We start from the raw sequence: 26,481 nt of genomic DNA on the forward strand, positions 1-26,481 counted from the left end.
ATTGTGATGTCCCCCCTCTACATTGTAAAGTGCTGCGTAAACTGTTGGTGCTATATAAATTGTGTATAATAATGTGCAGTGCTCTGCGTTAGGCACGTTTTCTAAGCAGCCTTCTCCTGCATTCAGAGTAGCTATCAGACTGTGTGTATAAGGCCTAGAAAGCCTTGGGTACGTGATCGTCTATAGGACCGCTCATCTCATGTGGGGCTTCTAGCCCTACAGCTGGCCCCGACACAAGGAAGCGTTAACCACCCTGGAACGCAAACAGGTCTTCCCAGCTCCCAGAACCCCCCGCGACCGGAAGCTGGCCGGACTTGCGTGTAGACGCATCATGTGACCGCGGTGCGTAGGAGGGACGTTCCTGTCAGACCCCCGGATTGGGGAGCTCCTTGATTAGCGGTGGGTCCTTGCCCACCACCACGGAGCGCTTCACCGGCAGCAGGAGGTGGCGGCCCCTGCAGCGCTCCCGGGGGCCGGCCTGGCAGCAGCTCGTGTAGGCAAATGGTGGGGCCGGAGGATGGCGGCGGTGGTCCTGTATTCCAGCGCTGCGGGGAGGACCTGAGCGAGGAGAGGGAAGAAGAAGAAGAGGAGGAGGCGGCCGGGGACGGCAGAGACATCCTGCAGCTCTATATTACCGGAATGAGGCTCACCAACGGTGAGGTGGGCGGCTACCTCCCCCCCGGGGGCCCGGAGCTCCGGCTACCTAACGGAGGGGTGAGCGAGAGGCCGCCGTGCTCCTGTCACCGTCAGTGCTGCTCCTCAGATAGCCACCCTCTGGACGGCTCTTCCCCGCCCGGCGCCCCCCCATCTCCTCCGCCGGGCAGCTCGTCCAGCTCCGACTCTTCCCCGCTCAGCGCGCACACTGTGGCCGGATACTTCGTCTCCGCCGAGGCCGATCGGTTCCGCTTCTTGGATGTCACCCGGAGCTCCCGCAACACGTTCGAGGTGAGCCGGCGGCAGAGCGCCCCTGACCACCTGGATGACGGCCTCAGCCTGCCGGAGGGGGGCCCCGGGGCAGAGGAGCAAGACGGGGAGCGGCCCTGGAGGATGGGGATCGCTGACTTCTTCACCAGGTGAGCTCCGCCCATTTACTCTCATCTCCATGGTGACAGGACCACGAGGGAGGGGCAAGGTGTGTGCTCCATAGGGGGCCACGCTGTGCATTGCAGGACAGTCAGAGCAGGGAGGTTACCAGAGATGAATGTCATGCCTGTCCTTTAATGTCACTGAGCTGCTATGTCCACACAGGCAGTGGGCTTTGCATGTGCCTGCTCCACCCCAGAGGCTCCCCATGTGTAGGGATCAGAGCACTGTCTGTACATCCCAAAGCTGGTCAGTGATATCCAGGCAGATCGTTTGTAGCATATATCAGCATGTATAGCAGCATTTCTCAACCTTTCAACACAGAAGAACCCTTAAAATAGTTCCCCAGTCACAGGGAACCCCTGCTAAAAATGAGAAATCTACAACTCATGATACATTAGTGTGATGGTCAGTGGGAAGAATGGTCCTTACACTTGTGGTCATTGGGGAGAATTACCTCCTTACAGATAGCTAAAAAATATCAATGGTGTCGGTGGGAACTTATCTGAGAGACAGAAATGGCCCAATGCTGAAGGAACCCCTAGCAACCTCTGGAGGAACCCTAGGGTTCCACTGAACCCTGGTTGAGAATCACTGGTGTATATAGTATGATCATTGACCTCAGTGTGATCTCCTACCAGATCTCAACATGTTCCCAGTGCTGCAGCCGCTGTGTCATCACATGCTTGAAGAAGGGGTCATGTATGACTCCAAATCGTTGTACTAATGTTTTGTGATGTGATCGCTATTCAATAAAAAAATTTGCACTCTACCTGATGATCCGTGGTGTGCTGGCAAATATCCTTATTTTGATTTTATGGTTAAGTCTCTGAGCACCAAAAACTCTAAAGCTTTCTCCAGGAACGTATGCAATGGGAATACTACGTACTACTTTTTAAAATCTGCATTATTCATTTAGAATGTGTAAATGAACTACAGCCCTGACATCCCTTGTGGCTGTTGGCTTGTAGTTCTCAATGAACTACCACAGGACTGTGTGTGTGTGTGTGTGTGTTTATTGATTCTTCCTGTCAGTGTATCTGCTTGCCCATACGGCACACAGATCTGGAGGAGACCTGCATGGCACCAGTGTTCTGCTGATCACTGGAGGAATGCTTTACATGCTCCAAAAATATAATTAAATGCACTTTTTTTTTTTTTTTTTCTCTGCAGAAAAATTTGCATTTTTTTTTTTCTAAAGTTATCCTTTTAAAGAATACATTCACCTTTCATAACATGTAACATAGTACACCCATATGCAGTGTGTAACATGTTACTGTAGCAGAGGTCTGTGGATACTACAGGTAACAACATCCTTTGCAGCTGTCTGCTTGTAGTTCTCAAAGAGGAAGTAAACTTCCCTTGATTGTATGTACCTATAGGTAATGCTATAATAAGGCTTACCTATAGGCACTGTAAGTATCTCTTAAGCTTGCCCCGTTTAGGAGATATTTACTGTATACTACGCCAATGACATCATCAACACATGCGGTCTGAAGGAATGGCTGCCTGTGCTGTTTTATGTGCCCTGACCTGCATCTTCCGTGCACATGCACAGGAGTGACGTCACGCAATTTCGGCCAGTCACACGGCCGGAGTCCGCGTACCCCGGAGGAAGATGGTCGAAGATGGATGTGGCCTCCAGCGAGGACAATGAGGGCTTTGTTTGCAGGTAAGTTTCACATAATGTGCTAGTATGTAATGCATACTAGCACATTATGCCTTTACTTTGCAGGTCACCAAAAAAGAGGTAGTGTTTACTTCCTCTTTAACTGCCAGGGTGCTGTTGAGTGCTGTGGTAGTTGATTCTTACTGTCAATGTGAAACTGCCTGCCCATATGATGTAGGAGCAGACAGATACTCTGACAAGTCTGTGGAGGCCCTGCATGATCGCTGGTGCAATGCTTTCTAGGCTCCTATTAAAAAAAAAAAAAATAGTAAATGTAAATTTTTTTTTACCGGCAATAAAATGCATTTATTATTTATTTTAAAAGTGAATCGGGTTTTAAAAACAAAAAAACAAAACAAAAAACAAATGTCATACTTGCCTCCACTGGGCAGATTGTTTTGCAGAGTGGCCCCAATCCTCCTCTTCTGGGGTCCCCCAGTAGTTCCTCCCTTCATCGGGAAAACCACCTAGGAGAAGCGATATCCTTGCGGGTGTGCTCCTGAGTCCAGCTTTTGCGTCCATAGACACAGAAAGCTGGACTCTGCTCGGCGCCAGTGTCATTGGCTTTGATAGGCAGCAGCGGAAGCCAATGGCTGCGCTGCTATCAATCTTTCTGATCAAGTGCAGAGACAACAGGCAGAGAGGATGTGCGTGTCTCCCTCCAGCATGGGAACGAACGTGCTCTGGGGGGTAAAACGGGGGTGGGGGGAGGCTGGGTTTCTGCTCAGTTACAGAAGTTTTTTCATCCTAATGCATAGCATGCATTAAGGTGAAAAAACACATGGGTAACCTCTTTAAATTAAACAAGAAGTTGATTGGCTACTGTGTACAGCTGCACCAACTTTTAAACTCTCTAGTTATAGCAAACCAACCGCACGCTGTGTAGCTGCCCTTGCTATAAGTGTAGACCATTTATGTATCCCATAAAACCTGACTAGAAAACTCCTAGGAAGTTGTCAAGCAAGGCCCAGCCTACTATTCGCCTTCACCATCACAGGTGTGAATGCTGAAATGTAGCTCAGAGTTGCTGCTACAGGAGAAAGAGAAAACATGTTGGTGGGTTTGAGCCCTGGTTCACATTGATGCGGGTTTGAAATCATGCGAGTTCAGCTAAACTCGCACAATTTCATTCCTGCATTTTCAGTCCGACGATTTCAGAGACATCTGTGCAGTTTCCTGTCCATGTCCGTTCTGCATAGTGGAGCAGACACAGTCCTGTCATCCGCCTGCTCAGCAGAGACCAGCAGAGAGATGCCCCCTCTGAGCAGACGGATCCGCTTGATGGAGTCAGCCCCATCTGAAAGGGGCCTAAATCTATAACTATATGTTCTATATAAAAATTGTTCTGTGTATGGTCACCGTTAGACACGCCTCAAGTGTGAAGCCGAGCAAAAGGTTTCAAAAACCTGATGTATAATGTGGAACATTTTAAAGTGGTTGTAAACCCTTACAAACCACTTTGACCTACAGGTAAGCCTAGATTAAGGCTTACCTGTAGGTCCATGAAATATCTCCTAAACCTACACGGTTTATTAGGAGAAATTTGCCAAAAGACAGGCACCGCTGTCTACGGTGCATGCGCACTGAGCGCGCCACTGTCAACGGCGATATGCCACGAGTGGCGGCTCCCGTGCACATGCGCGAGAGTGACGTCATCGCGGCTTCGACAAATGACGGCAACGGAGCAGTGGGACCCACCGAGAAGATGGATGCTCCGGACTACAGGGGACAGCGGTGACTTTGCTGGCTCCTGTGTCAGGTAAGTGACACATAATGGATTACTATGCGATGCATACTAGTCCATTATGCTTTACCTTTGCAGGGAATCAAAGAGGAAGTAAACTCATCAGGGTTTACTTCCTCTTTAAATACAACTTAAACTTCACACCAGGGCTAGAAAAATCCCAGGCACCAGGTCGCCATGGCGGCTAGAAATTGCGTCCTGACGCCTGATTTTTTGTCAGCTGTATGCATCCGACATTCGCCAATTGCGCTACAGCTGGAAGACGGCTAAACGTGAAATATCTATTTGTGTGGGAAAAAAAATGATAAAAATATTATATGGGTACAGTGCTGCATGACCGTGCAATTGATTTTCAAAAAGTGACAGCGTTGAAAATTGTCCTGGGTAGGAAGGGGGTGAAAGTGTCTAGTAGGCAAGTAGTTAAAAAAAAATAAAAATAAAAAAATAAAAACACTGACTCCTAACTTTTAGCTGGCTCTTAAATTCAAAAAAAATTGTCAAGCCCTGACTAAGCCCCGGTTCACATTGATGCGATTTGGCATGCAATTTAGCATGTCAAATCGGCTGCTATTGCCCGCAGTGCAACTGTCCGAATCGGTGCGACGCTTCACCGATTCCCAAAGTAGTTTCTGTACTACTTTTGGAGATTTCAGGTGCAATTTCAATAGACATCATTGCAGGAAACCGCACGAATGTCTCTGAAATCGTCAGACTGATGTGGGAATGAACTCGCACGATTTCAATCCCACAGCATTGTGAACCTGGGCTTAGACCCCTTTCACACTGCAGGGTTGCTAAAGCACTGGTCGTTTTTGGGTTGCATTAGTGGCGTGCCATTTTAATGTCACTTTTCAAGGGGCGCTAGCTGGGTGGATTTTATAAGGTCGTGTTACGTGACCTAAAAAAAGGAAAAAAGTCAATTTTTGCGGATTTTTCAAATTGGTTTTAAGGCACTTTTTGAAAGTGCTCCCCATTTATTTCAAATAATGGGCAGGGGTGTTTTGAAAGTGCTCCCAAGCCACCCCAAAGATGCTGCTTTTCTGACTTTTTCTAATGTCACGCAAGCGCACCGCCCGAGTGTGAAAGCACTCATTGCAAAGAATGAGAGGCAGTTTTCAGGTGCTTTTTAGAGGCTATTTCTAGCGCTAAAATGCCCTGAAAACTGCCTCGGTTTGAAAGGGGTTTTATAATGTAAATGACACTGTCAGGTGCTTGCTGGCCTTTTCTGAATAATAACAGTGAACCCTGGGCCTGTCTATGAAGAGTGTTAGTCATTTTCTTGTATTCTTGATATAAATATTTCCTGTTGATCCTGCCAGAAATTCTGTGTCCTTGTAACTTCTTGTACGCTAAACTAACATTTCAAACTATGTTTATTGACCTTTACCAGTTTTCTTCTGTGGTCTGCAGAACACACTCTTATGCTATTCAGAGGAGGGTGGGTTTATAATCCATATCATAAGAGTAGCCTAGGTTGACAATGCTGCTCCTCCATAAATACTGTACAGTGAGTAAGAGTTGTTACCCTAGGACAGGAAGTGTTACTGACAAGATTACCAGATAAAAGGCTGAGAAAGAAAACAAATGTGACCCATCTACTTTATCTAAGGACGGCTAAGCTGCAATAGAAAACCTTTGTGTTCTTTACCTGTCAGATACATTTGACTTTCTTTTAACCTTGGATCACTTTTCCAAGATACTGACGGTTTTTCAGACGGAGTTCCGCTGAAACGGTCTTGCCTACACACGATCCCACCAAAGTCCGATTGTCTAGAACACGGTGACGTACAACACGTATGACGGTACTAGAAAAAGGAAGTTCAATAACCAGTAGCCAATAGCTGCCCATGCGTTGTTTTTGGTCCATCGGAACAGCATACTGACGAACGGTTTTCCCGATAGGAATTCCATCGGAAAGATTTCTATTGCTAGGTCCGTCAGAATTAAAAAAAAAAAAAAAAAAAAAAGTCAGATGAAGCCCACACACGTTCGGAATATCCGACGAAATGATTCCGTCTGACTTTTTCTGCCGGAAAGTCCGACCGTATGTACACGGAATTAGGGCTGATAAATCTGACACGGGTATTGTATGTCATACCTAGAGGTTGACCGATATATCGGCCAATATTTGGCATTTTTTTAATTAATCAGCTTTGGCTGATTGTGCTGATAAAAAAAAAAAAAAAACGATTATATCTTCAGTGCGACTTGCAAATAAATGACTTCTGTAATAGAAGTCAATACAAGTTGCCTGAGTCTTCAGTGAAGCCACTTGTTTCCTCTCTGGGCAGTCCGCCAAGAAAAGAGCAAAGAGATGCAATGTTTACACTTCTGAATGACCTGAGCTCTATGTGCAGGAGTTCTCAGTTTAACCATTTTAAAGACTAAAGCCTCATGCACACGAGACGCAGTTAAACGCGCGTTCAGATGCAGTTGGACAGTTTTTTCAACTGCACCTGAACTCATTCAATGTTATCCTATGTGTCCATGCACACAGTCTCGTTTTTTTCCGTTTATATGCAGTTGCGTTTAATCTCGTTTTTCCAGAAGCAAAAAAATGCGTTCAGAAACAAAAATTTCTGCGTTTCAGACGCAAAACGCGGCAAAACGCGGTAAAACGCGGCAAAACGCCGCTACCGCGTTTAGCCGCGTTTGCGTTTATATGCGTTTTTAAAGGTGACCTTTTTTTTAACATTAAAAATCTCAAAAATGATTGCAAATGATGAAAAACCATTAGAAAAATATTTTAAACAATTGCAATTGCAAGTGGACAATCCACAACTTGTGGCAAGTGACGTGGCAAGTGGACAATCCACAACTTGTGGCAAGTGACATGGCAGGTGGCAAGTGATGTGGCAAGTGGACAATCCACAACTTGTGGCAAGTGACGTGGCAGGTGAAGTGGCAAGTGACGTGGAAAGTGGACAATAGACAACTTGTGGCAGGTGACGTGGCAAGTGACCTGGCAGGTGACGCGGCAAGTGACTTGGCAGGTGACGTGGCAAGTGGAAAATCAACAACTTGTGGCAGGTGACTGGCATGTGACGTGGCAAGTGGACAATAGACAACTTGTGGCAGGTGACGTGGCAAGTGACCTGGCAGGTGACGCGGCAAGTGACTTGGCAGGTGACGTGGCAAGTGGAAAATCAACAACTTGTGGCAGGTGACTGGCATGTGACGTGGCAAGTGGACAATCCATAACTTGTGGCAGGTGACGTGGCAAGTGACGTGGCAAGTGGACAATCCACTTGTGGCAGGGGACGTGGCAAGTGACGTGGCAAGTGGACAATCCACTTGTGGAAGGTGATGTGGCAAGTGACGTGGCGAGTGGACAATCCACAACTTGTGTCAGGTGACGTGGCAAGTGGACAGTCCACAACTTGTGGCAGGTGATGGGGCAAGTGATGTGGCAAGTGGACAATCCACTTGTGGCAGGGGATGTGGCAAGTGACGTGGCGAGTGGACAATCCACAACTTGTGTCAGGTGACGTGGCAAGTGGACAATCCACTTGTGGCAGGTGACGTGGCAGGGGACGTGGCAAGGGACGTGGCAAGTGGACAATCCACAACTTGTGGCAGGTGATGTGGCTGGTGACGTGGAAAGTGGTGTGGCAAGTGGACAATCCACAACTTGTGGCAGGTGATGTGGCTGGTGACGTGGTAAGTGGACAATCCACAACTTGTGGCAGATGGCATGGCAGGTGACGTGGAAAGTGGACAATCCACATCTTGTGGCAAGTGACGTGGCAGGTGATGTGGCAAGTGACGTGGCAAGTGGACAATCTACAACTTGTGGCAGGTGATGTGGCAAGTGATGTGGCAGGTGATGTGACAAGTGGACAATCCACATCTTGTGGCAAGTGACGTGGCAGCTGACGTGGCAAGTGACGTGGCAGGTGACGTGGCAAGTGACATGGCAAGTGGACAATCCACATCTCGTGGCAAGTGACGTGACAGGTGATGTGGCAAGTGATGTGGCAAGTGGACAATCCACAACTTGTGGCAGGTGACGTGGCAGGTGATGTGGCAAGTGACGTGGCAGCTGACGTGGCAAGTGGACAATCCAAAACTTGTGGCAGGTGACGTGGCAAGTGACGTGGCAGGTGACGTGGCAAGTGATGTGGCAAGTGGACAATCCACAGCATGTGGCAAGTGACGTGGCAAGTGGACAATCCACAACTTGTGGCAGGTGACGTGGCAGGTGACGTGGCAAGTGAACAATCCACAACTTGTGGCAGGTGACGTGGCAAGTGACGTGGCAGGTGAAGTGGCAAGTGACGCGGCAAGTAGACAATCCACAACTTGTGGCAGGTGATGTGGCAAGTGACGTGGCAGGTGATGTGGCAAGTCACGTGGCAAGTGGACAATCCACAACTTGTGGCAGGTGATGTGGCTGGTGACGTGTCAAGTGGACAATCCACAGCTTGTGGCAGGTGGCATGGCAGATGACGTGGAAAGTGGACAATCCACATCTCGTGGCAAGTGACGTGGCAGCTGACGTGGCAAGTGACGTGGCAAGTGGACAATCCAAAACTTGTGGCAGGTGACGTGGCAAGTGATGTGGCAGGTGACGTGGCAAGTGATGTGGCAAGTGGACAATCCACAGCTTGTGGCAAGTGACGTGGCAAGTGGACAATCCACAACTTGTGGCAGGTGACGTGGCAGGTGACGTGGCAAGTGAACAATCCACAACTTGTGGCAGGTGACGTGGCAAGTGACGCGGCAAGTAGACAATCCACAACTTGTGGCAGGTGATGTGGCTGGTGACGTGGCAAGTGGACAATCCACAGCTTGTGGCAGGTGGCATGGCAGATGACGTGGAAAGTGGACAATCCACATCTCGTGGCAAGTGACGTGGCAGGTGATGTGGCAAGTGACGTGGCAAGTGGACAATCCACAATTTGTGGCAGGTGACGTGGCAGGTGATGTGGCAAGTGGACAATCCCCAACTTGTGGCAAGTGACGTGGCAAGTGGACAATCCACAACTTGTGGCAGGTGCCGTGGCAAGTGACACGGCAAATGCAAGTGTACAACTGCTCTCTATGCTGCTGCTGCTCACTCTGATCAAAATAGCAGAAATAGTTAAAAAAAAATGCTTTGAGAGCTTGGGGAGGGTCTACATGATGTTATCTTTATAAACGCGTCTAAACGCAAACGCGTCTAAACGCGTCTAAACGCGTCTAAACGCGACATGCAAACGCGGCAAAACGCGCGTTTCTAAACGCGCGTTTCAGCTTTTTTTTAACAGAGGTTTCATCTGCGTCTCGTGTGCATGAGGCCTAAATCTTTTCTGACACTTGTTGCTTACAAGTAAAAATCCTGTATTTTCTGCTAGAAAATCACTTGGAACCCCCAAAAATTATATATATATTTTTTTTTTTTTAGCACAGACCCTAGGGAATAAAATAGCGGTTGTTGCAATATTTTATGTCACACGGCATTTGCACAGGGGTCTTTCAAACGCAATTTTTTTGGGGGGAAAAAGACACTAATTTATAAAAAAAAAAAAAACTAAAATAGTAGTTAGCTTTTTTTTTTTTTTTTTTTTTTTTTTTTTTCGTCCAAAAGTTTTGATTACCTGTTTTTGTGTATTTAATATATAGTTTTTTTAATCTAAATTATACGTACAAGTGAACTGATTGGAGGTTTGTTATGTTTAAATGTAAGACATTTTCTGTATTAAGGCTGCTTTCACACTGGAGCAGGCAGGCGTTGACGGCAAAACGCTGCTAGTTTTAGCGGAGCTATTTGGCTGTTAGCGGGGCACTTATAACCCAGCTAGCGGCCGAGGAAGAGGTTAAATGCGCCCATGAAGTGCCGCTGCCAAATTGCATTGCATGCGCTTTGGCAGTGGTGTCCATTCATTTCAATGGGCAGGAGTGGTAGAGGAGCGGTATACACCACTCCAAATGTGCTGCTTGCAGGACTTTTTTTTTTTTAACATCCTGCCAGCGCATCGCCTCCATGTGAAAGCACTCGGGCTGCAAGGGGAGCCGTTTTGCAGGTACTTTACAGGTGCTACTTTTAGCCCAAAGCCCCTGAAAAACTTAGATTTTATGAGATGGGGGAATAATTAAAAATTGGCCTAACATATCCGCCCAAAAAAGTCGGCATTATATATCAGCCATCAGCCGCCACGATTTCTAAATATCGGCATCTGCCAGAGAAACCCATATCGGTCGACCTCTAGTCATACCCTGAAAAAGTCTGTTTTTTTTATGCAGAGTTTTCTTAATTGCACTGAAAAGATAGTTTTCCCTGATTAGTTATCAAAGTACATTATAACCAGGGCTTGAGTCCTGCGGGAACGCATGGGAACGGAGTTCCTGTACTTTTTCCACAACAGGAACTCTGTTCCCGTTAGCAGCCGCGTCCTGCAAGACTTTGAAGTATGTGAGCTGTGTGGCAGGTGCTACACCATCAGCCGCCGACACAGCTCGCAATAGTAAGTGCCTCACACCAGGGGTGGACTGACCATTCAGGCATTGCCAGTAGGGGGCCCCATGACAGCTTCCTCTTCGATCTACCTGTCAATCACAGCTAGCTGACGGGTAGATCAGGTCCCTGCTGCTAAGAGATTGTATTTAGTCAGACCTCTCGTGATCCCCGCTGGCCCCTCCTGATTTTCTGTCTCCTAAGCAGGAACACATCACTATCTCCATAAGCAGTTAATTTATAACCGTTCCTTTTAACCCTGTGCTATCCAAACTCTGTTCAATGAAAAGTGTAAACTTACCACAAACACTTTATATGCAAAATAACATTCCCCAATAAAGATCAGAACATGATGTTCACATTTGCATGGAAGCACAATTGAATGAATGCTGATTATTCAGAGAATTACCGTATTTATGTTTGTTGAGGATTGTTTTTTTTTTTTTTTTTTTCTTACTAACAGTTAAGCTTCATACACACAATACGAAAATTGGATGGATCTTGGGTGGGAGTTCCCACACTTTTTCCCCCCAGGACTTGACCTCTGATTATAACAGTCACAGAAGTTAACCTTTTGTACAATTACTAAAATGTATTGGGTTTGTTTTTCAAGAAGAGCAAAAAGACTGGAGCAACAAAAGTATAATTGATAACCAAAACGCACACAATGGGGTTGATTTACTAAAACTGGAGAATGCAAAATCTGGTGCAGCTCTACATAAAAACCATCAGCTTCCAGGTTTTATTGTCAAAGCTTAACCACTTGCCGACCGCCGCACGACGATGTACGCCGACAGAATGGCACGGGCAGGCATATGGGCGTACATGTACGTCCCTGCCTTCCCGCGGCTGGGGGGCCCGATTGGGCCCCCCCCCGGTGCCAGCGTTCAGAAGCGATCCGGGATGAGGGGGCGGCCATTCATTCATGGCCACCCCCTCTCGATCGCTCCTGACGAATGGAAGTGAGGCGTGACATCACTTCCTCTCCTGTAATGTAAACACAGGAGAGGAAGTGATGTATTCTCTCCTCCGTGTCGGTATTTTTCGTTCCGACACCGAGGAGAAAGGATCGGTGAGTTGCACCAACACGACACTTCACAGTAGAACATGCCAGGCACACTCACACCCCCCCTTCACCCCCCCAATCACCCCTGCACCCCCAGTCACAGTGACACCAATAGCATTTTTTTTTTTTTGCATTGGTGTCATTTGTGACTGTAATAACTGTTAGGGCAGTTAGGGTTAGCCCCCTTTAGTTCTAAGGTACCCCCCTAACCCCCCCAATAAAAGTTTAACCCCGTGATCACCCCCCGTCGCCAGTGTCACTAAGGCTGGGTTCACATTGCAGCGGTTTATGAGAACGGATGTGATTCGCACCGCACTGCAGTGCAAATCACATCCGATCTCTGTGCGATTCGAGTTCAGCCATACAGATAGTATGGCTGAATTCGCGCCGCAAACTCGCACGGGACCCTTTTTTTGGTCCGCAGCAGAATCGGATCGCATGGGTGTTCACACCATGCGATCCGAGTTTGCAGATCGCACTGCGATATGCGAACTGATCTGGGGGTGTCATTAACATTTCACTGACACTCCCAGCAGTTCGCATAGGGCAGTGTGAACTGCCGCCGGGAGGCATGCGATGCGGGAACCCGCCGCGGATTTGTGGCGTTCCCGCATCGCTCCAGTGTGAACCCAGCCTAATAAGCGATCGTTTTTCTGATCGCTGTATTAGTGTCACAGGTGACGCTAGTTAGGCAGGTAGGTATTTAGGTTCGCCGCAGCTTTTTATAGCGCCAGGGACCCCCATATACTACCGCATAAAGCCCCCTGATTGCCCCCTAGTTAACCCTTTCACCAGTGATCACCATATAACTGTTACAGGTGACGCTGGTTGGTTAGTTATTTTTTATAGTTTCAGGGCACCCGCCATTTATTACCTAGTCTCACTAGTGTACCCCTAAATTTAGGGGTGTCTACTTTCCAAAATGGGGTCATTTGGGGGGGGGGGGGGTTGTGCCATCTTGGCATTTTATGGCCTTCAAAACTGTAACGCCCTTAGAAAGCCTGAAGGCGGTGCTTGGTTTTCGGGGCCCCGTACGCGGCTAGGCTCCCAAAAAGTCCCACATATGTGGTATCCCCATACTCAGGAGAAGCAGCAGAATTTATTTTGGGGTGTCATTTCACATATGCCTATAGCATGTGTGAGCAATATATCATTTAGTGACAACTTTGTGAAAAAATTAAATAAAATAAAAAAGTTTGTAATTTTCCCGTAACTTGTGGCAAAATATAAAATATTCCATGGACTCAACATGCCTCTCAGCAAATAGCTTGGGGTGTCTACTTTCTAAAATGGGGTCATTTGTGGGGGTTTTGTGCCATCTTGGCATTTTATGGCCTTCAAAACTGTAATAGGTAGTGAGGAGTAAAGTCAAATATTTACGCTCCTTAGAAAACCTGAAGGCGGTTCTTGGCTTTCGGGGCCCCGTACGCGGCTAGGCTCCCAAAAAATCCCACACATGTGGTATCCCCGTACTCAGGAGAAGCAGCAGAATTTATTTTGGGGTGTCATTTCACATATGCCCATAGCATGTGTGAGCAATATATCATTTAGTGACAACTTTGTGTAAAAAAAAAAAAAAAAAAAAAAAAAAATATTTTTTTTTTTGTCATTATTCAATCGCTTGAGGCAAAAAAATAAAATATTCAATGGGCTCAACATGCCACTTATCAATTTCCTTAGGGGGTCTACTTTCCAAAATGGGGTCATTTGGGGGGGTTTTGTACTGCCCTGCCATTTTAGCACCTCAAGAAATGAGATAGGCAGTCGTAAACTAAAAGCTGCGTAAATTCCAGAAAACGTACCTTAGTTTGTAGATGTGATAACTTTTGCGCAAACCAATAAATATACAGTTATTGACTTTTTTTTTTTTTACCAAAGACATGTGGCTGAATACATTTTGGCCTAAATGTATGACTAAAATTGAGTTTATTGGATTTTTCTAATAACAAAAAGTAGAAAATATCATTTTTTTTTTCAAAATTTGCGGTCTTTTTACGTTTATATCGCAAAAAATAAAAATCGCAGAGGCAATCAAATACCATCAAAAGAAAGCTCTATTTGTGGGAAGAAAAGGACGCAAATTTTGTTTGGGTACAACATTGCATGACTGCGCAATTACCAGTTAAAGCAGCGCAGTGCCAAATTGTAAAAAGACCTCTGGTCATTGACCAGCAAAATGGTCCGGTCTGAAAGTGGTTAATTGAACAAGCTGAAGTTAGAAGCTGATTGGGTACCATGCACAGTTGCACCAGTTTTAGTAAATCTCCCCCAATGTCTCAATAAATATATAAAGGGGACCAAATCGGTGAGTAAAAATGTGTTTTATATAAAACACAATGGGGGTTATTTACTAAAGGAAAATCCACTTTGCACTGCAAGTGCACTTGGAAGTAAAGTTGCTGTAGATCTGAGGGGGACATGCAAGGAAAATAAAAAAAAATGCAATTTTAGCTTGCACATGATTGGATGATAAAATCGGCAGAGCTTCCACTCATTTCAGATCTACCCGTTAGATTTAGAGCGACTGCACTTGCAGTGCAAAGTGGATTTGCCTTTTCGTAAATAACCCCCAATGTCCCACAATTGCAGACAAATATATTAATCTAAAAGAAAGAACTTTGTTTCTACTGTGGAGTTTTTTTTCTTTTCCTTTTTTTTTAATTTATTTTTTTTTTTTTGTTATCTTTTTCCCTCTTATGCATGGAGGAGATAGGGTAGGGTCTTAGACCCCTTTTTACACTGACGGCCATTTAGCATTAGAACAGAGCGTGAAAACTGCCTCCCTTGCCACCCCAGTGTAAAAACCCGAGTGCTTTCACAGTGGGGCGGTGTGCTTGCAGGATGTTAGAAAGAGTCCTGCGAGCAGCATCTTTGGGGTGGTTCGGGAGAGGTGTATACACTGCTCCCAGACCTTGCCTGCCCATTGGAATGAATGGGCAATGTTTCTGAAGCTGTTGCAACACAGGCGCTTTTAACCCCTTTTTGTGGGTTAAAAGCACTCCGCTATTGCCCAAATAGCGGTGACAAAGTGCTGCTAAAACGAGCAGAACTTTACCACTAATGCTTGGGCAGCTGCAGTGTGAAAGCAGCCTTAAGCAGAAGATAGAGTGCATGTTAGATAGAGGGATATCTCTGTCTCTTGAAAAATGCAGATCAGTAGATGTTATCCAGTGCGCTGTATGTCCAGGGGAAATATGATTTATCAGTTGCTTTGGCAGTGTTAGTGCATTTTTCAAATATTATTCATTGTATTGTCTTTTTACTTGAATTCGCAATAAAAATGATTAAAACAAAGAAACAAAGTCCGTCCACAGGTGAAGAAGTGCCGATTTGTAATTCACACCTGATCACTACTGTGCTCCAACACCAAACGCAACACCTTATCAGACTGTCGGATGAACCCCCATAAGCAGGCATCACAGCTCCTCAAAACATGAATGGACCATGGAGAGAGGAAAAGGACAGACCCATTTTGCAATTCTGTGAGTTTTTTATTATAAAAGGCACCAAGATAAAAAAAAGAAATGCAGCATGTATCAGCCAAACGCTGTCTGCCAGCAAAAGTGATGGTGTCAGTGACTCGGACTCGCCCAGAATGTTTCATGGCTAAAGAACAACTTCAGGGGCCAGTGCCATGCAAAGAATAAAATGGTGATTGTTGCAATTTTTTATGTTGCATTTTCATGCATACAGACACAACATAATTCCCAATTTCTTAGTAAAATATAGAAGATGATGTTTTGCCAAATAAATAAATAAATACCAAATATGTCAAGATTTTTTGCACTCCCGTGAAATGGTGACAAGCTCTATGGTACCAAAAAAATAAATCCCCAGTGTCAGATTCAAGCCTTGTAAAAGTGATTAGGTGGCTGTGGAGCTGCTCGGATCACTTCTACATGAAAGTCAGTTGTTGACTCAAAAAAAATAAACATTCAGGACGTTTATATTGGTACACTGGACAGGAAGCGGCTAGGTAATCCCCACAAGTGGTACTAATGCCTCCAAGATTAAAAGAACAGAAAAAAGCGTAAAAGTGATTAGGCTTATTTACCGCTCCTACAGCACTGCAAAGTTGCGGCTTGCAGGACTTTTTTTGCCATCCTGCCAGCGCACCGCTCTAGTGTGAAAGCACTTGGGCCTTTACACTGGAGGAGAGGCTCTTTACAGGCGCCTCGGTGTGAAAGTAGCCTTGGAGTCCTACCCGTTTCCTGTGAAGGAGAGTAGTTGTTTCATCGAGGAAAAATCGGACTAACGTTCACCCGATTCTTAGTGTGTACCCCACTTAACAAATCTCTGAGGGTTTCACAGAACAGCTGTCTTTTATACTGAGATTAAATTGCACAGGTGGACTCTCTTTACGAATTAGGTGACTTCTGAAGGCAATTGGTTCCACTAGATTTTAGTTGTGGGTCTCGATAAAGGGGGCCGAATACAAATGCATGCAACACTTTGCAGATATTTGTTTGTAAAAAAAAAAATTGAAAACCATTTATCATTTTCTTTCCACTTCACAATTATATGCCACTTTGTGTTGGTCTGTCACATAAAATACCTTTTACGTTTTTAGTTATAACATGACAAAATGTGGAAAATTTCAAGGGCTATCTATACTTTTTCAAAGCAATGTATGTAACTGGTAGCGGGGAAGAGAACTTTTATTATTTACCACTTTATATTTTAGGTTACACATTCAGAAGCAGTCTGTTACCCTGTGTGTAGTGTAATATGTACTGTACATGCATGGTTCAGTGCAGCACCTTCTGGAAAAGGACAGAAAAGAGAAGTGAAAACAACCTCAGCTGTGAGAGTAATAAACTGTCTATCAGAGCTTAGAACCAAACAAAGCTTTTTAAAGTGGTTGTATACTCATTTTTTTTTACTTTTACCTACAGGAAAGCCTATAATAAGGCTTATCTGTAGGTAAAAAAAAATCTCCTAAACCTGTACGGTTTAGGAGATATTCCCCTCGGTATGCGCCGCTTACAAGGGTATTCTCGGCTGAACGCCCGGTAGTGACTATATCGCGGCTCCCGCCACTCACAGCGCCAGAGCCGCGATACCTGGAAGAAACGCAGAGGGAGCATGTCGGGGCCTTGTTCTAAGGTAAGTATTTCATAATGAGCTAGTATGCGGTGCATACTAGCTCATTATGCCTTTTCCTTTGCAGGTAGAAAAAAAAGATCTGCGGGTTTACTCCCGCTTTGACTGTTCTGCTGCTGTATTGTCTGCATGGCTTGGAAGCTTGATGTCTCATATTTTTCATTAATTATTACCACATTATTTCTCTGAGACCTGTAAATTATATCTATTTCTTTAATCCTACATTGCAGGACACAGAGCCATAGTAGTTACTATGTGGGTTATAGGCCACCTTCAGGTGCTGGACACTGGCACACCCTAAACAGGAATTTGCCTCCCTATATAACCCCTCTCATACCAGGAGTACCTCCCAGTTTTTTTGCCAGTGTCTAAGGTGTTGGTCATGAGTGAAGCTGTGCTAAGCTCCACGGGAGCAATCCTTGCTGGGGCTAGCTATGCAGCTGGATCCATTCAAAGTGTATTTTAGGCCAAATTGAATTTTACCCAGACCTTGTGGCGGAAGAAACAAGGTTTTGCCTGTAGCGCTTCTCTTTTTAGAGAGCTGGACCCCGGATCCAGTACCTTGGTATTTTAATCCATAAAGTTTTACTGGTGTGGGGCTATTACAGGTCCAGGAGTGTGGGTTCCCGGTTCCTGAAGGTTTGTTAACCGAACCCACCGTGAAGGGTGAAGATTGGGTCTGTTGGTTTTACCACAGAAAACCCTGCGGCAGGAAAGGTAAGTTGAGTTTTTCTAAGAAATGTTAAAATTTTTCTTATGAAATGTCTCCTTTAAAAAATAAAAATAAATTAAATGTCATGCCTAAGTGTCCCCACTGGAGGCTGTATGGAGCACATACCTTCTTATGCTTTCCTTAGAGATCACGCTGTATCAGGAAGCAGTAGGCTCTTTTCCTCCGGCGAGCAGCTCAGACCTCCGGTGAGTTTGGGGAAGGGAGCTAGAAACACCCCAAAAGAGGGCTAAAGTGATCTCCCTCAAGCTCTGAAAGTCATGATAGGATGGAAAAAAGGTTAGTCACTTTAATCGCATCCCAGATTGTGATAAAATGCGGCAGATTCCATTCCATTACCCTAGAACCCTCAAACCCTGGGTCTGGGGCAGGAGAAGATGTTTTCTCTGAGGACCATGAACAGGCTGATTACTCCACTTCTGAGGGGTCATATGCGGAAGATCAGCTTAACATTGTGGGTTCAATTTCTTACTGAATTGGTCTGCTCCACATTTTATGCTATCCTTCGCTGAGTGTCCTCTTCATGTTTTGGATTCGCTAAAGCCTCCTCCAAAGCTGTGCATGCCTTTCCTGACCATTCATTGTTGGGAAAGTTCATGTATTCTGAGTGGGATCACCCAGATAAGCATTTTTTTTTCCCTCCTAAAAATTTTTTCACACTTTATCCTATGGAGGAAAAAAAAAAACCTTTCTAAAGATGGAAGATACCAGCAATTGACCCTGCTATGTCTTCTGATTAAAATTTTGACTTGTCCGGCAGACAATACTTAGGGATCCAAGGGATAAAGAGTTGGAATTCCTATAAAAAATAAAATAATATATATATATATATATATATATATATATATATATATATATATTAAAATTGTTTTCCTGACAGGTTGAGTGTTTCAGCCTGTGCTGCCAGTAATTGGATGTCAAATCCTTGAGAGATCAGTTTTAAACGGGTGCTTAAAATTATCCCTGTTCAGCAGGCCCAGGTTCTGGCAAGCTCCTAGTAGCATTATGTTGGCAATAGACGCTATGAGAGATTCTATCTTCAGACCTCACGCCTTTCGCTGGGCTGGTACATATGTATAGAATACTATGGTTGAAAAATTTGGTCAGCTGAAGCGTCATAACCCTTTCATGACTAAGCCTATTTTTGGCATATGTTTACAAGTTAAAATCCATATTTTTTGCTAGAAAATTACTTGGAACCCCCAAACATTATATATATATATATATTTTTTTTAGCAGAGACTCTAGAGAATAAAATGGCGATTGTTGCAATATTTTATGTCACACGGTATTTGCGCAGAGGTGTTTTAAACGCAACTTTTTGGGAAAGGACACTTTCATGAATAAAAAAAAAAAAACAGTAAAATTAGCCCAATTTTTTGCATAATGTGAAAGATAAAGTTACGCTGAGTAAATAGATACCAAACATGTCACACTTTATAATTGCACGCACTCATGGATTGATGACAAAGTACGGTACCTAAAAATCTCAATAGCCAATGCACCTTGAGTGTTTACAAGGTTTTGGCTCCTCCCTTAGCCAGACTAAGGGCCTAAGGTATAACAATTATAGTTTACCTGGACGATCAGCTCTTGATGGACCAGATGGTAGCCCGCTTATGCCAAAGTATGGCATTGGTCACCATATTCAACTACCTGGAATACCTAGGTTGGATTTCTCATCCTAGAGTAATCTTCCTTTTAAAACCATTAAGGAGATTAAAATACTTGGGTCTGTTCATAGATACACCCAGAAAAGGGTATTCTTGCCCCAGGCAAAGATCACTGCCATAAAGGAACTAATTAAAGTGGTTGAGGCAAGATGAATCCTTCTATTCAGCTTGCATGAGGGAAAGATGGTGGCTTCATTCGAGGCCGTTCCTTATGCTCGGTTTTATTCAAGACTGCTGCAAAACTGTATCAGCTTGGAACAAGAGGGTTCAGGCTCTAGATTTTCCAATGTGTCTGACTCCAAGGGTGCACCGGAGCCTCGGTTTATGGTTAATAACCAAAAAACTGCAAAGAGAAAAATCCTTCCTACAGTTAACTGAGAAGTGGTAACAACATACACCAGCCTTTTTTAGGTTGGGGAGCAGTCCTGAAAGAGATAACTGTCCAAGAGAAGTGATCAGAAATGACCTTGCCCATTAACATTCTACAGATTCGGGCAGAGCTCTTGGTCCTGAGGGCCTGGATGTTTAATTTGTGGAGCTGTCCTGTCAGGATCTAATCCAACAATGCCACAGCAATAGCTGTGAAGAAAAAGTTGTGCGGCCCAGTTAGAGGTGAATCATATCCTATCATGGGCAGAAAACAATGACCTTGCTTATTGGCAGTTTTTCATTGTAGGAATATTGTAGGAGTTGCCAGCAGTTTTCCCCGGGAGAATGGTTCCTTCACCCCGATAACTTCTGACAATAGGTCAAAGATGAGGGATTCCAGATGTATATTTGTTTTGTGTCCAGGTTCAACAAAGAGATTGTCAACTTTGTTTTAAGAACAAAGGATCCACTAGCATGCGGAACAGGTGCCTTGGTGTTCCCGTGGAATCTGTTTTCGTTTTTTATGCATTCCCTCCTTTTTTTTTCTGTATGCATGACTTCTTTGCAGGATCAAGCAGGAAGGGAAGTCATTCTTGTGTCCCAGAAGATCTTGGTATGCAGGGATCGTAAGGTTGGCAGTAGGGGTCCCATGGACCCTACCACCACGTCCAGACCTTCTCTCGCAAGGTCCAGTATTCCATCTTACCTTTCAAATGCAAAATTTGATATTAAGACCCACATTCTGAGGAAACGTGGGCTGTCAGGTTCAGTGGTATCTACCTTGGTTAATGCAAGGAAGCCTGCCTCCATAATCGTATATTATGGAGTCTGGAAAGCATATGTCTCCTGGTATGAAACCAGGGGTTGGTACCCCAGGAAATGGGTCATAGGTAGAATCCTTGACCTTCTGCTGATGGGGTTAGAAGTAAAGCTGGCTTTGAGTACTTTCAAAGGACAGGTCTCGGCCTTATCAGTATTTTTTTTTCAATGACCACTTGCTTCACATTCTCTGGTTCATAGCTTTATTGAGGGAGTAATGCGGCTTAATCCTCCGGTTAGGTCACCCCTGAACCCTTGCGTCTTGAATTTAGTTCTGTCGGCATTACAAAAACTGCTTAGTTTGAGCCGATACGAGATATTCCCTTTTTTGACAAGGAACCTAGTTTTTCTGGTAACCATATCTTCTGCAAGAAGGGTATCAGAGTTGGCTACTCTTTCTTGTAAAGAGCCATATTATTATTATTCACAAAGGTAGGATAAGGAAGGATAAGGTAGTTCCTGTTTAAGAGTGAACTTAGCCCAGTTGGGGGTCGTCTGGTGGAAGCAAACCCCCCCCCCCCCCCAACTCACCTGGGATCTGAACTGCTCGCTGGAGGAAAAGAGCCTGCTGCTTCCTGATACAGCGTGATTTCTGAGGAAAGCATGAGAAGGTACGTGCTCCATACAGCCTGCAGTGGTGACACTTAAGCATGACATTTACTTTTTTTTTTTATTTATTTTTTTAATTTTAACATTTCTTAGAAAAACTCAACTTATCTTTCCCACCGCAGGGTTTTCTGTGGTAAAACCAACAGACCCAATCTTCACCCTTCACGGTGTGTTCCGTTAACAAACCTTCAGGAACTGGAAAACTACACTCCTGGACCTGTAATAGCACCACGCCAGTAAACTATTGCTTAAAATACCAAAGTACTGGATCCGGCTCTCTAAAAAAAAAAAAGCGTTACAGGCAAATCCTCGTTTCTTCCGCCACGTTGCCTGGGTACCATTCAATTTGGCCAAAAAGACACTTTGAATGGATCCAGCTGCATAGCTAGCTCCAGCAAGGACTGCTCCAGTGGAGCTCAGCACATCTTCACTCATGACCAACACCTTTAGACACTGGCGAAAAAACTGGAGGTACTCCCGGTATAGGAGGGGTTATATAGGGAGGCAACTTCCTGTTGAGGGTGTGCCAGTGGACAGCACCTGAAGGTGGCCTATAACCCACATAGTAACTACTATGGCTCTGTGTTCCATGATGTACTTCAAAAGAAAAGGATTTTACAGGTAAGCTGGTGAAAATGCCATAACTGGCATTTCATTCTAAAATATTCTATTAAATCGGTCTACAAAAAACACTTTACCAGTTCTGTTGTGGTTTTAAATCCTAAAAGGGTGATGACCCAGTTAAGAAAACTGGAGTCAAACAAGAAGGGGCTCCAAGTGGAAAACAAACATAAGGCTTAATGTACACGGGATGTTTTTAAAACCTCTTCTGAATGATCTAACTTGACAGATAGTAACCCATGTTTAAAACGTCAGTTTTGCCTCCTTTTACATGCCACTCTAGTCAACTGCCTCTGAACATCTGTTTACCAGCAGCAGTGTACATGAGGCCAAGTGGTATAAGTATAATTCAAAATGTTTTAGTAGAAACGTATAATGCCAATGGAGAATTGTCAAACCTTCACCACACCATATAAAAGGCATGCGTGACAGTGTTGTCAAGAGCAACAATTAAAAACAACCCAGGCTCTGACGTTCATCCGATCATACCAGAGGAACACACTGATTGCACAATGGTGGGAGAAAGGGATCACTAATGGCCAATGGATACAGCAGAAAAGGAAGAATAGAATGGTAAATCTATGCATTTGTAGTGCCACATCCAATATTAGAGTCAAAAAATAGGAAGAAACGCCCTACAGTGGACTTTTTAGGCACACTTAATTAGTAGCAAAAGTATTCTTGAGTAGTAACCTCCGTTTGAAAATTGTTTTATTAATTGTTAGACATATTAGATTAAACATTCTATTCTCTGTATTTTAACAATTGATAACATTGTCACCATATCCTAAAATGACAAAAAATGTCATTGCACCCAACGCATTTCAGCGTACAGATATCTTTCTTCAGGGGTGTGTATTGAAGAGAAAAATGGATCTACAACATAATTTGAGGAAATGGTATCTACCAATGAAAGTGCATTATAAATGATATTTACAAATTTTGTAGGTACACTTACTTTTAGATGATGTGGTGTGTTAACATTCCAACACATTAAATTTAAAAACGGAGAAAAGAAGAGAGGCATCAAAAAGGGAGACTGTGCTTGCTGGGTTAAAAGAGAGAAGAGTATAAAATATTTGCCAGAGTAAAAAAAAAAGTAAAAAAAATGTATTATACATTTGAATCCTTAACCACTTGCCTACTGGGCACTTAAACCCCAACCCCCCTCCTGACCAGACCAATTTTCAGCTTTCAGTGCTCTCACACTTTGAATGACAATTAGTCATGTAATACTGTACCTAAATTCATTTTTTGTCCTTTATTTGTGTGAAAAAAAGAGATTTCTTTTGGTGGTATTTGATCACCTCTGGGGGGTTTTTTTGTGCTATAAATGAAAAAAGACCAAAAATTGAGGGGAAAAAAAAAATTCTTATTTTTTTGTGATAAAATGTTGCAAATTATATTTTCTTCATACATTTTGGCCACAATTTATACTGCTACATAGCTTTGGTAAAAATAACCCAAATTAGTGGATATTATTTGGTCTTTGTGAAAGTTAGAGAGTCTACAATCTGTGGTGCAAATCATAAAAAGTTGATCACACCTGATGTACTGGTGGCCGATCTCATTTCTTGCGACCCGAACAAGCCAAGAAAGTACAAATAACCCCCAAATTACCCCCTTTTTTTTTTTTTTTTTTAAAGTAGAGATTCCAAGGTAGTAAGATGCATGGTGAGGTTTTTGATGATGTAATTTTTTTCCCACAATTCTTTGCAAAATTAAGATTTTTATTTATTTTTCCACAAAATTGTCATTGTAATAGGTTACTTTTCTCGGATGGCATGTGTATACCACAAATAACGCTCCAAAATACATTCTGCTACTCCTCCTGAGAGGCCCAATATGAAGGGAGCGCCATCACGTGTTCTAGGAGCATAAATTGCACATCTAACTTGTTGACTACCTATTAAACTTTTGAAGGCCCTGGAGCACCAGGACAATGACATGTGACACTGATACGTGACACTGACAGAATGCACTGATAGGTGGCACTGGGGACAGATGGTACTGAGAGGTGGTACTGGGGACATATGGCACTGTGTGTGTGGGCACTGTTTGTGTTAATACTCACGCTGCAGCCGGAGGTCGCTCTCCCTACTCACACGCGGTCTCTGTGTGAGGAGGAAGAGCTGGCTATGAGAGATGATCTCGTATGTTTAATTGTAATTGGGTGCACCAGAGCTTTTTATGGGCTTCATAACAAAGGGAGTGAATACATACCCACATGCCAATTATCTGTTTTTTTTATTTCTGAAAAATTGTGTTATTTATATATTTTTCGAATTTTAGTTCACCAACTTAGACTATTGTATTCTGATCCATCACATATAATTCAGATTAAAAAACATTGAACTAAAGGCTGTAATGTAACTAAATAGAAATTCAAGGGGGGTGAATACTTTTGCAAGGCACTGTATTTTTTGCAGTTACGTGATGCAAGATCCTTTTCTTTGTTTGAAGTTTTTTTGCTTCACACGACAGTCTTGGTTATTGCTCTGGCATGTCCTAATAAATGGTTTTTCAATTTTGGGGTTAGAAACCGTCTATCTGACCTTGCAAAGTCCTTAAGGGCTCATTTCTTTCAATTCCATTCCACAGTGTTTTTTTTGTTTTTGTTTTTATTGGCACGCAGGGCCTCCAAGTTACAGTAACGACTGTGTTCACAACTGCTGTAGCATCGTAGCAGAAGAATGTAAAAATATCTCTCAAATATGTCCTCGCTGCATCCGCAGTGTTAAAAATATTTGCAGTTTATGATGAGAAACAAGAAGATCTTTAGTAGAAAGCAGCCCATTTTACACATTGTTAGGCATGCTTTTTAACCCCCTTGATCGTCCTAGATGTTAACCCCTTCCCAGTGTCAAACCAGACCGAGACAGAAGTACAGTTAAATCACACTTGTTTAATAACAAAAGTAAAAAGAACAAACTTGGCCAAAACATAGCCAAATTTCACTAATCAGAACGGATAGTCAGCCAAGCCGGAAGTCGGGGATCAATGTAGTGGAACAGCAAACAGGATCTGGAGCCAGAAGGGATGTCAGAAAAGCAAGTTTTGAACAGGATTGCAGTAGAGTGTCTCAGTTTCTGTGATGTTGACCAAGGCGAAGGCAGGGCTCCTCTGGACTGGACGGCTAAAGTAGGCAGGACTGACGCGCAAGATATCATCAACAGCTGTGTAACTGTAGAGAGATAGGAGCTGGAAATTATCCGACAGCTGAGCAGCCAGCTCAGAGAGCCAAGCCCTGATACCCAGCAGTGTCATTAGTACGATGATGGTGTATAGTATTTGCATTGATCACTGTATTAGTGTCACTGGTGATGTCAGTTCATCTACTAGCACCAGTTAGTGTCAGATTGCTCACTGCACTATTGCAGCCCCATTATAAGTCACTGATCGCCACCATTAGTAGAATTAAAAAAAATGAAAATAAAATTCCGGTCTGTATATATACACCATAGTTTGTAGATGATATAACTTTCATGCAAACCAAGCAATGAACACCTATGGAGTTTTTGGTTTAAAAAAAAAAAAAAAGATATATATGTAGCTGAATACCTTTTGGCCTAAATGTATGAATAATTGTGATTTATATTATTATTATTTATTGGATGTTTTATAGCAGAAAGTAAAATATACATTTTTGTTTTCAAAATATTCTGTCTTTTTTTTTTCGTTTATTTTATAAAGGAAAACCCCAGTGGTGATCAAATACCACCAAAAGAAATCTCTATTTGTGTGAATAAAATATCAATTTAGTTTGGTACAGTATTGCATGATTGCGCGATTGCAAGGTAAAATAGCACAGTGCTGAATAGCAAAACATGGCCTGCTCATGTGGTTCTGGAGCTGAGATGATTAAAGCATATACAATTGTTAAACAAGACATTTAATTGAATCCCCTTTCCCTTTCAATCTGCAGCGCTGTAATTTTTCTGTAAAATGCAATATGGCAGCCTTGAGGCCTTCTGTACACAGATGGTTTTTCAGAATGCCCTCCCAGGAACGTCCTTTCCTGCTTGCATGATTGGCTCATTTATTTTCCTACAAGTCTGCACTAAGATACAAGTCAGATTTTAGGCTTTCCCTGCAACAGAAATTTCATTTTTGGTGAGATGTACCTAAAGGGATTCGGACCCTGCCACTTTCCTCATTAGTGTCCTGCAGGTGCAGAGCTGATAATTTTAAAACCGCTCCAAAACAGATTTATTCAGAACATGGACACAGAAAAAAACGCGCTTTTTTTTTTTTTTTTTTTTTTTTTCTTAACAAAAGTGGAGTTAGGCGGGCCATAGGTGTGATTTTTTTTTTTTTTTTTTTTTTTTCCTTCCCAATATTTAGGATAGCAGCAAGATGAGCTCTCTAGTGCCTAGAGCTCACTTGCTGGCACATAACGTAGAACGACTACCTGCAGCCTGAAACTCGTGACTATCCTCTTCAGTTTTGTTTTTTTAGCAAGAGAAATGCATGTTCAGTTGGCGTAAAGATGAAGTCCTATGTATGAATTGTCTTGCATGGACCAGTGTAAATATGCATATCTCATACCTGAGTGATCC

At 43.6% G+C, this 26,481-nt stretch overlaps 1 protein-coding gene across 2 annotated transcripts in view; it reads left to right on the forward strand.

The window, feature by feature from the left end:
• Positions 1 to 319: 319 nt before the first annotated feature.
• TBC1D12 (TBC1 domain family member 12) overlaps positions 320 to 26,481 on the forward strand; it is a 215,808-nt gene continuing 189,646 nt past the window's right edge. For both annotated transcript variants that reach the window (XM_077454226.1, XM_077454227.1), the window contains exon 1: positions 320 to 1,073. In XM_077454226.1, the coding sequence (XP_077310352.1) occupies positions 502 to 1,073 (572 nt within the window). In that variant the 5' untranslated portion in view covers positions 320 to 501. The remainder of the gene's footprint in view (positions 1,074 to 26,481) is intronic.

Source organism: Lithobates pipiens, unplaced genomic scaffold, assembly GCF_037356315.1.
Source record: "Lithobates pipiens isolate NorthernLeopardFrog02 unplaced genomic scaffold, aLitPip1_a1.2 Scaffold_25, whole genome shotgun sequence".
NCBI lineage: Eukaryota > Metazoa > Chordata > Amphibia > Anura > Ranidae > Lithobates > Lithobates pipiens.